The sequence below is a fragment of the Loxodonta africana genome, chromosome 3, assembly GCF_030014295.1.
Source record: "Loxodonta africana isolate mLoxAfr1 chromosome 3, mLoxAfr1.hap2, whole genome shotgun sequence".
Taxonomy (NCBI): domain Eukaryota; kingdom Metazoa; phylum Chordata; class Mammalia; order Proboscidea; family Elephantidae; genus Loxodonta; species Loxodonta africana.
Genome location: NC_087344.1, coordinates 20,787,251 through 20,801,536, shown reverse-complemented (window position 1 = coordinate 20,801,536; position 14,286 = coordinate 20,787,251). Strand labels below are relative to the sequence as shown.

Sequence of the window (14,286 nt, the reverse complement as noted above, 5' to 3'; positions counted from 1 at the left end):
TGGTGACCTTCACTTTATCTTCCTATAACTGGTTATTGATATACCATCTTTGGGAAAGTTTTGGTATTATACTTTGAGGCTCCAGGGAAGCAATTGGAGACACAGACTTAGGTACCTCACTAGTTTGTCTGTTTCTCTTTATAAGATTACCAAATATTTAAAATTAGAACAATATAGACAGTGTAAGAAAAAAAAAGACCACCTCTTACACATTTCCAGAATTGACAATTGTTGACGTTCTGCTGTAGCAACTTCAAGTATTCCTTTTAAAGTGGCAAAATAATATGTATACAGGAAGCATACCTTTCGTAATCCTTTCTGTTGTTCTCTTTCCGTTCCAGAAGCAGCGTTCATAGTTTTATATTCTAAATGTACATGTCTATCTGTTTATATGTATGTACATGTTTTTGTTAGGTGCCATTGAGTCAGTTTCAACTCATAGCAATGCTATGTATGACAGAATGAAACACTGCCCAGTCCTGCACCATCTTCACAATCATTGTTATGCTTGAGCCCATTGTTGGAGCCACTGTGTCAATCCATCTCATTGAGGGTCTTTCTCTCTTTTGCTGACCCTCTACTCTACAAAGCCTGATGTCCTTCTCCAAGCCTGTTCTCCCCTGATAACATGGATGTGAACCAAGTCTCGCCATCCTTGCTTCTGAGGAGCACCCCAGTGGATAGGCAGCTAGGAGGCAATAACTATAATAACTCAAAAAAATATCAGTTAGGAAATGAAGAAACAAATTGTGGTGTAATAACATAGTGAAATACCTACTCTATTGTACTTAAAAAACTTAAGCAGAATTAAATGTATCAGCATTAATTTAAAACAAAACATTAAGAGAACCAATTGTAAAAGGACATATTCAGTATGATTCCGTTTATAGGAAGCTTTTAAAAATGGAAAAAATACTATTTTGTGGTGAATAATATTAAATATAGTAAAAAGTGCAGAGGAACAATGCCAAGCAAGTTAATGTAGTGCTTAGCTCTGAGGAAGGAAAAGAATCAATACTGTGTAAAATACATGATGTGGGGAATCTCAAATATACATACATTATTTTCTTGCAATAAGAATATCTAAAGCAAGGGTGGTGAAGTGTGTGAATTGATAGTGTTGACTGGTGGGTACCCAACCCTTCATTGTTATTCTCTGTACTTTTCATTTTTCTTGAAGTATCCATAATACGAAAATACCTTCTTAGGTTTAAAAAAAAAAATCAAAGTTTTTTCATGTTGTAAGTAGAATTCTTCTCAATTTGTTTTTTCTCCGCTAGGTTGTCATTATTTGTGTTGATACATCTAGACCTAATGTATTTGTTTTCATTGTTATATATTTCTGCAGCTGTCCATGCCAAATGAATATTGATATCGTTGATGTTCATTCAGGGTGTTTCCTTCTTCTGCTTCTCTACACGAGCAAGATTCCCAGTAGGCATTTTCACAAATAAATTCTTCCCTGAAGTTTGCAGTTATTATGCCAGGAATGTTCTCTCTTTTTGTCTTCCCTCAACTGCCCTGTTCATCACTTCTGTCCTAGGAGTAACAGATGCCAGGTGCTAATATTCATGACACACACAATCATAATAGGACATACCTTTGTGAGGGCCCCATATGCTGAGCCCTGTACCAATTGCCTTGTGCCTGCTCATTTCTCATCATTGCAACAGCTCCATAAGTTTTTGTTTTTTAATTTTTTATCGTGGTACAAATATACACAACAAAACATACAGGAATTCAGCAATTTCAGTGACACTGAAATTCAGTTCAGTGACACTGTTTACATTCTTCGAGTTGTGCAACCATTCTAGGTATCTTTTTCCAAAGTATCCCACCAGCAGGAACATACATTCAATGCCTTCTAATCAAAAACTCTCTTGTCCCAGTCCTTCCATCCCTGGGAACCATTAATAAGCTTTGGTTTATCTATATTTGCTTACTTTATATAAATGACTTTATACAGTGTCTGTCCTTTTGTGACTGACTTATTTCCCCAGCATAATGTTTTCTAGGTTTATCCAAAAGGAACCCTGTTCTCATAGTGATTAAGCAAATGTCTGCTAACTCAAAAATCGATAGTTTGAATCCAACACCCACTCTATGGGAGAAAGATGTGTCAATCTGCTTCTATAAAGATTATAGCCTCAGAAACTCTATGGGGCAGTCCTACTTCTTCTCGTAGGGTTGTTATGAGTTGGAATTAGGCTGGACACCAACAAAGTATTCAATCGTGTATATATCATACTTTGTTTATCCATTCATCAGTTGACCATTTCAGTTATTTCCACCTTTGGCTATTGTGAAAAGTCCTGAATGGAGCATCAGTGTACAGGTATCTGTTTGCATTTCTAACTTCACTTCTTCTGGGAATGTATTTGGATTGACTTGATAGCAATTGGTCTAGCATTGGGGTTGCTGGGTCATGTAGTTGTCCCATGTTCAACCTTTTGAAGGATGGCCAACCTGTTTTCCACAGCAACTATACCATTTTGCATTTCCACAGGAATAGATGAGGTTTCCAATTTCTCCACATCCTCTCCAATGTTTATTGTTTTCTTTTTTTTTTTAACATTGTCATTATAATAGGGGCGAAGGGATATCTCATTGTGGTTTTGATTTGCATCTCCCTAACGGATGACTTTGAGCATCCTTTCATGTGGTTGTTTGCCATTTGAATGTCCTCTTTGATGAAATAGGCTTTAAAGAGAATGATATGTCACCTATCATGTCCAGGGAAGAATTTTTTAACACTTCCTATAATTGGGAGAACAGAGAATCTCATCTACTTAGTTGCCTAGCTTTTCTTGCATTCAGTCACCAATACAGAGGACTTATGTTTCCATGAGGAAGTCTTTTGAGGTTCAGGTTTATAGATAACATTTTCTAATCTTCACCCCATATCCAAAGTGTGGACCTGGTTGGATGCCATCCCATCGGTTACGTACTAACTTCGTAGGCAGAGGTGGAAATACCCTGAAGACTTTATTTGAAGGAGATACTAAAATTTTTTGAGGGGAATTATGAAATCTGAGTGACTAGGGGTATTAATTGTGAACTATTTGGAGACATTAACAGAGAGACAGCAAGAGAATCATCTCGGCAGTTAGGTAATCTGAGCTCAGACACAATCACTGCTACTCGCTGACTTTGCGCATTGTGTCTATGACATAACACCACCTCTCCCAAGTGTACCCCCAGGTTGATGGTGGTGACAGTATGAACTAATTCATCATTGACAAGCTCTTCAGGGGATTCTGAAGGATTCCAAAGTTTGACAACCATTGCTCTGCAAATGGATTTCATTGTTTTAATCCATTTGAAGGCATGGAATAATTCTGAAGGGAAAAGGCCATGACTTATTCTTTATTTCATCATCATAACTTGGTACAATGTGTTGAAGTAGAGTGGGTGCTCAAATAAAATTTGAACCTTCAGAAGGATTAGGGGGAGACGAAGAAAGAGGAGTAAGTGGAAAGAAAGATTTGAATATTTCCTTAGGTTCATAATGTAGACAAGAACATTTCTTTCTGAAGTAGTGATTTTCAAACTTCAGCATAAATCAGAATCACGTCGAAGTCTTGTTAAAACATAAACTGCTAGTCCTCATCCCAGAGTTTATCATCAGTAAGTCTGGAGTGGGCCCAAGAACTTACATTTTTACAGGATTTCAGGTAATGATCTTGCTGGGTGTCGAGGAACCACACTTTTGATTATCTGTCACCGCATCTTCTCCATCAGATTCACCAACAATATGGAACCCAGAAATCAAAGAGGTGTTTTAAAATTCATTTTTCTGGGACTTACAGAGGATCCAGAATTGCAGCCCCTCCTCTTTAGCCTATTTCTGTCCATATACCTGGTTTGCCCTCCTGGAAAACCTACTCATCATCCTGGCTGTCAGCTCTGCCTCCCACCTCCACACCCCCATGTACCTCTTTGTCTCTAGTCTCTCCTTCACTGACATCTGTTTCAGCACAACCACGATCCCGAACATGCTGGTGAACATCCAAGCACAGAATCATAGCATCATTTACATAGGGTACCTAACCCAGGTCTGCTTTGTCCTGGTATTTACTGGTTTGGAGACTTTTCTCTTTGCAGCAATGGGCTATGACCTCTATGTGGCCGTCTGCCACCCACTGATATACACCATCATCATGAACACCTGCCTCTGTGGCTTGCTCTCCCTACTCTCCTTATTAATCAGCATTGTGAATGTCCTACCTCACAGTCTCATGGTGTTGCATCTGTCCTTCTGCACAGACCTGGAAATCCCTCGTTTCTTCTGTGAACTTGATCAGATTCTCAAGCTCGCCTGTTCTGATACCATTATCAATTACATCCTAGTATATTTTGTGGCTTCTTTTTTTTGTGTGTGTGGTGGTGTTCCTCTCTCTGGAATCATTTTCTCTTACACTCAGATTGTCTCCTCTACTATGAGAATGCCATCAGTGGGTGCAAAGTATAAAGCTTTTTCCACTCGTGGGTCTCACCTCTCAGTTGTTTCCTTATTCTTTGAGATAGGCTTTGGTGTGTACATCAGTTCTGCATTTACACACTCTTCCAGCAAGACAGCAGTAGCCTCAGTGATGTACAGTGTGTTCCCTCAAATGATGAACCCTTTTATCCACAGCCTGAGGAACAGGGACATGACAGGAGCCTTGAGGAAAATCATCAGTAGGATACCATCATTTAAGTAACTGTGTCTTCTGTTTTGGGCTTGGGATAGGATGGGTCAATGCGGAAGGAATACTGCTGACATGGATTGAATTTTATCTCCTAAAAATATGTGTATGAATTTGGTTAGGCCATCATTCCCAGTATTGTGTGATTGCTCACCATTTTGTCATCTGATGTGATTTTCCTATGTGTTGTAAAATCTATGTCTATGATGCTGATGAGATGGGATTAGAGGCAGTTATGTTTATGAAGCAGGACTCAATTTACAAGATTAGATTTGCCTTGATCAAATCTCTTTTGAAATCTAAAAGAGGGAAGCTGGCAGAGAGGCAGGGGTACCTCATACCACCAGGAAAACAGTGCTGGGAGCAGAGGATGTCCTTTGGATTGGGGGTTCCTGAGCAGGGAAGCTCCTAGACCAAGGGAAGATTGACAAGAAGGACCTTCCTCCAGAACTTGTGGAGAGAGAAAGCCTTACTCTGCAGCCGATGCCCTGAATTTGGACTTCTAGCGTACTATACTGTGAGAAAATAAACTTTTGTTTGTTGAAGGCACCCACTTTTGGTATTTCTGTTATAGCAGCACTAGATAACTAAGGCAACTGGTTATCCAAGATGTCTGACTGTTCAATCAGCATATTCTTCTAAAACAACTGGGTAACATAACGGCTAGGTACATTTCAGTTAATTCATGATAAATGGAGAAAAATATTAAACTTGTCAAGACTTTCATTTTACTTGAATGCACAATCAACACCCGTGGAAGCAGCAGTCTGGAAATCAAATGACATACTGCATTGGGCAAATCTGATGCAAAAAATTCTTTAAAATGTTAAAAACAAAGATGTCACTTTGAAGACTAAGGTGTACCTCACCGAAGCCAAGGTATTTTCAATTGGCTCATATGCATATGAAAGCTGTGGAATGAATGCAGAAGATGAAAGAAGAATTGATGCCTTTGAATTACGGTGTTGACAGAGTCTTGAACATACCATGGGCTGCCAGAAGAACAAGTTAATGTGTCTTGGAAGAAGTACAGCCAGAATGCTCCTTAGAAGCGAGGATGGAGAGACTGTGTCTCATGTACTTCGGACATGTTATTAGGAGGGATCAGTCCCTGGAGGACATCGTGCTCGGTAAAATAGAGGGTCAGGGAGAAATAGGTAGCCACTGAAAGAGATGGACTGACAGTGGTTGCATCAGTGGGCTTCAACACATAGCAATGATTGTGAAAATTGGACAGGACTGGGCAGTGTTTCATTCTGCTGAATTGACTTGATGACCCCTAACAACAAGAGTAACAATAAAGAGATAATCTTTCCTAGGAATCATCAAGAGAACATCCTATATCATCAGCTTGAATTGGGGCATATGCCCCTTCTAAAAATAATTACTGTCAAGAGAAATTTCATTACCTTGGAAGGACTAAATGAGTGCTCTGATTAGAAAAGTGTGAAGTGGGGTTAAGTGCTACAATGATTACAAATGTTTAGAACAATGCCTGCCACGTAGAATTAAATGAATTTACCTAATGAATGTGAGTCAGCACAATTGATTTACAAGTGTAGCACTCTTTCTCCTTTTGTAATTCCTTCTGTTTCCTATATTTTAAGCACTTACTTCAGCCATTATCCTCGTTTACTAGTTTGAATATGTATTAGCAGTTGATACTTGTGGTGTAGGCAATGCTGTATTTGGAAATACTTCATTGGATGTTTATTTGTCCTGCTGTGTTCTCTTTCTTATCCTGAAAGAAAAACTTGAAATTTTCATTCTCAAGTGATTTGTTTTAGTGGCTTATTTTTGAGTTGGTTGGATTGATCAGTGTTTTCCCTTTTGGATTGTGCATGTTGTATCTTCATTTAAGAAGTGATTAACTCTTCCAATCTCATAAAAATGTCTGCCTATATTGTCTTGTAAACATTTAATCATTTTTACTTTTGTGTTTAAAAGGCATTGGAATTATCTTTGAATATGATGTGATGGAGAATCCAATTTCATTTGCTTTCCATGTGGATAAAAACTGATCTCAGACTATTTCCTGAATGATACCATCCTTTCTCTGCAATGCCCTGTTGTCATAAATAAAATGTCTGATGCTTCTGTCTTTGATAAGTGTTCATATAGATGAAGATTCTGTTAGTTCTATCTTTCAATAGTATACTAGAACCATCCTGTTTTAGTCATTATAGATCCATGATATATCTTGATAGTTGGTAAGGCAAATAGTCCCCATTGTTCTTATTTGCCATCAAGGTAGATGTTGTTTCTCCTTGTTCTTTTACAAAACTTTTGAACCCTGGGATTTTTCTTTCTTGTGCTAAGCTGGTCTGGTTTGGGCACTAAGGTTGTGCTGGCCTTATAAAGAGAGATAAAGAATATCCAGCCCCTAACATTTTCTGAAACCTTCCTTTAATCTTTAAATTAACTCCCTTGAGTGCTTTGAAGAATGTGCCTGTAAAACTGCATATCTCAGTTTGTGTTTTGGGACAAATTATATTAATGAGTACTTCATTTTTTTTTAATGTTTCCAAGGTTACTTGCTTTCTGTTTCTGCTTGAAAGAATTACAGTCAGGTGGATTTAACTAAGACCAACACTTCCACTTGTGCATAGAATTCAATCTCGCCTGCCTATGTTAGGACATAACTCTGGTAATTCTCCCATCTCTCTCTTGCATCATCAGGTTTCTCCCTTTGACTTGTTCATTTTCAATAGCATGCAAGATATTTGAATTCCTCAAATCTTACAAAAAAGAAAGAAAAAATAAAGTTCCCTGAACCCTTCATTTTGCTTTACCAGTAGATTCATTTCTCTGTCCTCTTCATATAGCAAAACTCCTCAAAAGAGATGTCTCCACTCACTCTCCCCAATTCTTCTCTCTCTATTTACTCTTGAGGTCTATGCAATCAGGCCTTTGCCCCAACACTTTACAGAGAGTGCTTTTGAGGAGCTGCCAATGTTGTCTACCTTAACAAGTCCAACCCAGTCCAGGTCAGTTAATTCTCTGTCCTTCTCTTTTCAACCACATTGTCTCAGTTTATTACATATTGACACACTTCCGTCACTTGGCTTTCAGCACCATATATTGTTTTGACTTTATTCCTACCTGACCAGCTACTATTTCTCTTGATGTGTCTTCTCATCTTTCCAGTCTCTAAACACTGGAGGGCCTCCTCTTTTAGTCCTCAGACCTCTTCTTCTCCAGCTACATTCAATCCTTTGCAACAGCATCCAGACTCATAGATTTAAAATTCATCTGAAGACAAATGAATCCTAAATTTATAGGTAGAAAGGAGCACTTCCCCGAATGCCAGACTTATATATCCAACTTCCCACTTGCTATCCCTCAATTAAAAAAAAAAAAAAAAGATATTCCATCAGTTCCTGGTAGCTTGTTTTTCACCAATGCCTTCAGTGGAGCTCGGGCTTCTTCTTTCAATACCATCAGTTCTTGATCGTATGCTACCTCCTAAAATGGTTGAAAGTCTACCAATTACTCAACAATTAGTGATTGTGTATTCTTTCTATCTTCATTTGATGCTTCCTGCATCGTTTAATATTTTTCCCATAGAAACCAGCAATATTGCGATTGAAGGCTTGAATTTTTTCTCCAGTTCTTTCAGCCTGAGAAACACCAAGTGTATTCTTCCCTTTTGGTTTTCTATCTCCAGGTCTTTGCACATGTCATTCATTATAATACTTTACTTTGTCTTCTCAAGCTGCCCTTTGAGGTCTTCTGTTCTGCTCTTCTACTTCACCATTTCATCCTTTTGCTTTAGATACTCAACATTCAAGATCAAGTTTCAGAGTCTTTTTTGACATCCATTTTGGTCTTTTCTTTCTTTCCTGCCTTTTTAATGACTTTTTGCTTTCTTAGCATATGAAGTCCTTGATGTCATTCTACAGCTCATCTGGTCTTTGGTCATTAGTGTTCAATGCATCCAATCTATTCTTGAGGTGGTCTCTAAATTCAGGTGGGGTATACTCAAGTCATACTTTGGCTCTCATGGACTTGTTCTAATTTTCTTCAGTTTCGACTTGAGCTTGCATATGTGTAATTGGTGGTCTGTTCTGCAGTCGGCCCCTGGCCTTGTTCTGACTAATGATATAGAGCATTTACATCTTCTCTTCCCACAGGTGTAGTCAGTTTGATTCCTGTGTATTCCATCTGGCGAGGTCCACATGTATAGTCACCATTTATGCTGCTGAAAATGTTATTTTCGATGAAGAAGTTGGTCTTGCAAAATTATATCATGCAATCTCTGGCATTGTTTCTATCATCAAGGCCATGTTTTCCAACTACTGATTCTTCTTTGTTTTCAACTTTTGCATTCCAAGGGCCAGTAATTATCAATGCGTTCTGATTGCATGTTTGATCAATTTCAGACTGCAGAAGTTGGTAAAAATCTTCAATTTCCTCATCTTTGGCCTTAGTGGTTGGTGTGTAAATTTGAATAATAGTAGTAGTAACTGATCTTCCTTGTAAGTATATGGATATTACCCTATCACTGACAGCATTGTCTTTCAGGATAGATCTGGAAATGTTCTTTTTTCACAATGAATGCAATGCCATTCCTCTTCAAGTCGTCATTCCAGGCATAGTAAACCATATGAATATCCAATTCAAAATGGCCTATACCAGTCCATTTCAGCTCACTAATGCCTAGGATATCTAAGTTTATATGTTCCATTTCATTTTTGATGATTTCCAATTTTCCTAGTTTCATACTTAATACATTCCATGTTCTTATTATAAATGAATGTTTGTAGTTGTTCTCATTTTGAGTTGTGCCACATCAGCAAATGAAGGTCCAGAAGCTTGGCTCCATCCAGATTGTTAAGGCCATCTCTACTTTGAAGAGGCAGCTTTTCCTAAGTTGTATTTTGAGAGCCTTCCAACTTGAGTGGCTCATCTTCTGGCACTATATCAAACATTGTTCTGCTGGTATTCAAAAGGTTTTCATTAGGTAATTCTTTTCAGAAGGAGACTGCTCAGTCCTTCTTCCTAGCCTGTCTTAATATAGGAGCTCAGCTGAAACCCGTCCACCATGGGTGGCCTTCTGGTATTTGAATACCAGTGGCATAGCTTCCAGTATCACAGCAACAGGCAAGCCCCACAGTACTACAAACTGACAGACATGTGGGGGTCTGTCAAATGGATACAGTTTTAGAAGTGCTTGTTTGTCTATGCCAAGGAATTTGGAAGACAGCTACCTGGCCAACTGACTGAAAGAGATCCATATTCATGCCTATTCCAAAGAAAGGTGATCCAAAAAAATGCAAAAATTATAGAAAAATATTGTTAATATCACACTCAAGTAATATTTTGCTAAAGATCCTTCCAAAGTGGTTGCAGCAGTATATCAACATAGAACTGCCAGAAATTCAAGCCAGATTCAGAAGATGACATGGAAGCAGGGATATCATGGCTGATGTCAGATGGATCCTGGCTGAAAGCAGAAAACACCAGGAAGATGTTTACCTGTATTTTATTCACCATGCAAAGGCATTTGACTCTGTGAATCATAACAAATTATGGATAAGATTGTGAAGAATGGAAATCCTGGAATGGTTAATTGTTCTCATTTCAGAAAAGTTAATTTTCCTGTACATGGATCAAGAGACAGTCATTCGAACAGAACAAGGGCATAATGTGTGCTTTAAAGTCAGGAAAGTTGTGCATCATGTTTGCATCCTTTCACCATATTTATTCAATCTGTATGCTGAGCAAATAATCCAAGTAACGGAACTATATGAAGAAGAACTGGGCATCAAAATTGGAGGAAGACTCATCAACAAAGTGCGATATGCAGTGGGCAACCTTGTTTAAAGTGTTGAAGAGCAAAGATATCACCTTGAAGACTAAGGTGCCCCTGACCCAAGCCATGGTATTTTCAATTGCATTGTATGCCTGTGAAAGCTGGAAAATGAATAAGGAAGACCAAAGAAGAATTGATGCCTTTGAATTGTGGTGTTGGCAAGGAATATTGACCATACCATGAGCTGCCAAAAGAATGAACAAATCTTTCTTAGAAGAAGTACAACCAGAATGCTCCTTAGGAGCAAGGAAGGGGAGACTGCATCTTATATACTTTGGACATGTTGTCAGGAGGGATCAGTCCCTGGAGGAGGACATCATGCTTGGCAGAGTACAGGGTCAGTGGAAAAGAAGAAGACCCTCAATGAGTTGGATTGACACAGTGGCTGCAACAACAAGCTAAAGCATAACGACGATTATAAGGATGGCTCAGGACCGGGCAGTGTTTCGTTCTGTTTTGCATAGGGTCGCTGTGAGGTGGAACCAACTCGACAGCACCTAACAACATCTGCAACATTTTCTTGGTCAGGGAGCCCTGAGGGTTCAATGGTTAAGTGCTCAGCTGCTAACAGAAAAGTTGGTATTCACACCAACCAGCTGCTATACAGGAGAAAGATGTGGCAGTCTGCTCCCTTAAAGATCACAGCCTTGGAAACCCTGTGGGGCAATTCTACTCTGTCCTGCAGGGTTGCTATGAGTTGGAATTGACTTGTCAGCAGTAGATTCGCTTGGTTTACATTGGCTTGGTCTTTCAGGATTTACAGTACCCTGGGAATAGAATGATAATAAAAGGGTTTCGTTAATGAGGAGCTTTGGATATTGAGTCCCTAGAGACACAGAGGCTGCAAGTAGTCTACCTGTGACCACTTCACTCAAAAGTCCTTCTCCAGCCAAAAAGCAATGCACCTGAGACTCCATTCAGAGATGGTTCTCATGCCAGGAGCCTGGTGCCTCCCTCGGTACCTCTGCCTTTCCTGAGTACTGACCTTCTGGCTACATCATCCAACATCCAGGGCAGATGTGAAGCATCATTCCTCAGCGATGCCAGCCAGGTAACCTAAATCCCTTAGTTAATGTTTGGAAATGAGGAGAAACGTTTCTCTGTAGCTTCATCCAGGGGAAGGTGTGAAGACAGTACATGCATGAAATGATTAGAACCAAGTCACCTATGGACTCCTACATTTCTCCCATCTTCCTGACATGTTTCCTTGTTTCTTTGTACCCGAATCAGGCAGCTCTTACTCAGCTAGTCTCTTACTGTGTCTCTACAATGGCAAGGATCAAATTCTTTCTGTGCAGAAAACTACCCCTTCTCAAACATTGAGTATTAGAAAATTCCCTGACCTTTACTTGTATTCTTGTGCTGGTGGTGGTGAGGAGAGTTATTGAGCTTCACTTTATCTTCCTATCCCTGGTACTTGATATACCATCTTTAGGAAAGTTTTGGTATTATCCCTGGTGCCAGGCTCTGAGAGCTCTGGGGGAAGAACCAAAGACCCAGGCAGACTTAGCAAGCTGCCTCGCGAGGTTATCTGTTTCTCTTTATAAAACTAACAAATATTTGAAATTAGAATACTACAGGCAGTATAATGAAACAACGAACCAAACAAAAACACCTGTTACACCTTCCAGAATTCACATTGTTGATGTTCTGCTGTAGCAGCTTGAAGTATTTTTTTTAAGTGACAAAATAATATGTATACAGAAAACATCTCCTTTGTAATCCTCTCTGTTGCTCTCTTTTCCTCCCAGAATCAGCAGCATCTTGGATGTTATGCTATCCCCCAGTCATGGGTTTATATTCTACATGTATATTTCTCTCTCTCTGTATATGTACGTACATACACACACACACACATGCACATACACACACACACACATATATATATAAACCAAACCAAATCCAGTGCATCACTATGAGTCAGAATTGAATCGACGTCACTGGGTTATATATATATATATATATATATATATATATATATATACATAAGGCAGTAGATGGGTAGACAGAGAGTTGGGAGAGCAATTAGTAAAATAGCTGTCAATTAGAGAATGAAGAAATATATTGTGGTGTAATAATATAGTGTAATACCCTATTGTAGTTAAAATTAATGAAGCACAATTAAAGGTATCAACATTCATTAAAAAAACATACCAAGAAAGCCAAATGTAAAATGACATATACAGTACAATTCTGTTTAAATAAAGCTTTAAAAAACTTATGGAAGAATTATACTACATGTAGTAAAAAGTGCAGAGAAATAAGGTCAATCAAGTTAATGTAGTGTTTAGCCCTGGAGAAGGAAAAGAATCAATATTGTGCAAAATGCATGATGTGGGGAGCCTCAAATATTCCTGCATTATTTTGTGCAATAAAAATATCTAAAGCAAGGGTGGTGACGTGTGGGAATTACCAGTGGACTGGTAGGTGCCCAATCCTTCATTGTTATTCTCTGTGTTTTTCATTGTGCTTGAATTATCAATTAAAAAAAAACTCACTAGGTGTCTCAGTCATCTAGTGCTGCTATAACAAATATAACAATTGAATGCCTTAAACAAAGAGAAATTTATTCCTTCACAGTCTAGTAGGATACAAGTCCATATTCAGGGCACTAGCTCCACAGGAAGGCTTTCTCTCTGTCAGCTCTGGAGGAAGGTCCTTGTCGTTAATCTTCCCCTGATGGATGAGCATCTCAGACTCAGGGACCCTGGGTCCAAAGGATGTGCTTTGCTCCTGGTGCTGCTTTCTTGGTGATATGAGCTCCCCTTGTCTCTCTGCTTCCTTCTCTCTTTTATATCTCAAAAGAGATTGGCTTAAAACATTATCTAATCTTTTAGATCTCATTAATATAACTGCCACTAATTCATTTCATTAACATCATAGTGATAGAATGTATAACACATAAGGAAATCACATCAGATGACAATATGGCAGATAATCATACAATACTGGGAATCATGGCCTAACAAGGTTGACACATATTTTTTGGGAACACAATTCAATCCGTGACACTCGAGTAGATTTTAAAAAATAATAAAAAAAAATTTCTTGTTGTAGACTTCTTGTCATACAATTTTTTTTTCCTCTGCAAGGATTTCATTATGTGTGTTGATTCATCTAGACCTAATTTATTCTTTTTCATTGCTATATATTTCATCATCCCATCCATACCAAATGAATATTGATATCACTGATGTTCATTTAGGGTGTTTCTTCCTTCTGCTTCTCTACATGAGCAAGATTCCCAGTGGGAGTTTCACCATATAAATTCTTCCCTGAAGTTAGCATTTATTATGCTAGGAATGTTCTCTCATTTTGTCTTCCCTCAACTGCACTGTTCACCACTTCTGTCCTAGGAGTAAAAGATGCCTGGTACTATTGTTCATGACACACACACACACACACACACTCATACAATCACAACAGGACATGTCATTGTGAGGGCCCCATATGCTGAGCACTGTACCAGAAGTAAAAGATGCCAAGTGCTATTGTTCATGACACACACACTGTCTTCGTCATCTAGTGCTGCTATAACAGAAATACCACAAGTGAATGGCTTTAACAAAGAGAAATTTATTTCTTCACAGTAAAGTAGGCTAAAAGTTCAAATTCAGGGTGTCTGCTCCAGGGGAAGCCTTTCTCACTCTGTCAACCTTCTCATCAATATTCCCCCAGACTAGGAGCTTCTTTGCCCAGGTACCCTGGGTCCAAAGGACGCACTCTGCTCCCAGCACTGCTTTCTTGGTGGTGTGAGGTCCTCCTGTCTCTCTGCTTGCTTCT

General features: G+C 38.9%; 1 protein-coding gene across 1 annotated transcript; it reads left to right on the top strand.

Moving 5' to 3' along the window:
* Positions 1-854: 854 nt before the first annotated feature.
* Positions 855-6,283, top strand: LOC100664809 (olfactory receptor 7G2-like). Its single transcript, XM_023542356.2, has one exon. It carries the CDS (start codon positions 3,930-3,932, stop codon positions 4,701-4,703), a length of 774 nt encoding a protein of 257 aa, XP_023398124.2. The 5' UTR covers positions 855-3,929; the 3' UTR covers positions 4,704-6,283.
* Positions 6,284-14,286: the final 8,003 nt, after the last annotated feature.

Excerpts from the sequence above, each read along its gene's own strand:
- LOC100664809 (XM_023542356.2), top strand. The coding sequence starts at position 3,930 with ATGTACCTCTTTGTCTCTAGTCTCTCCTTCACTGACATCTGTTTCAGC.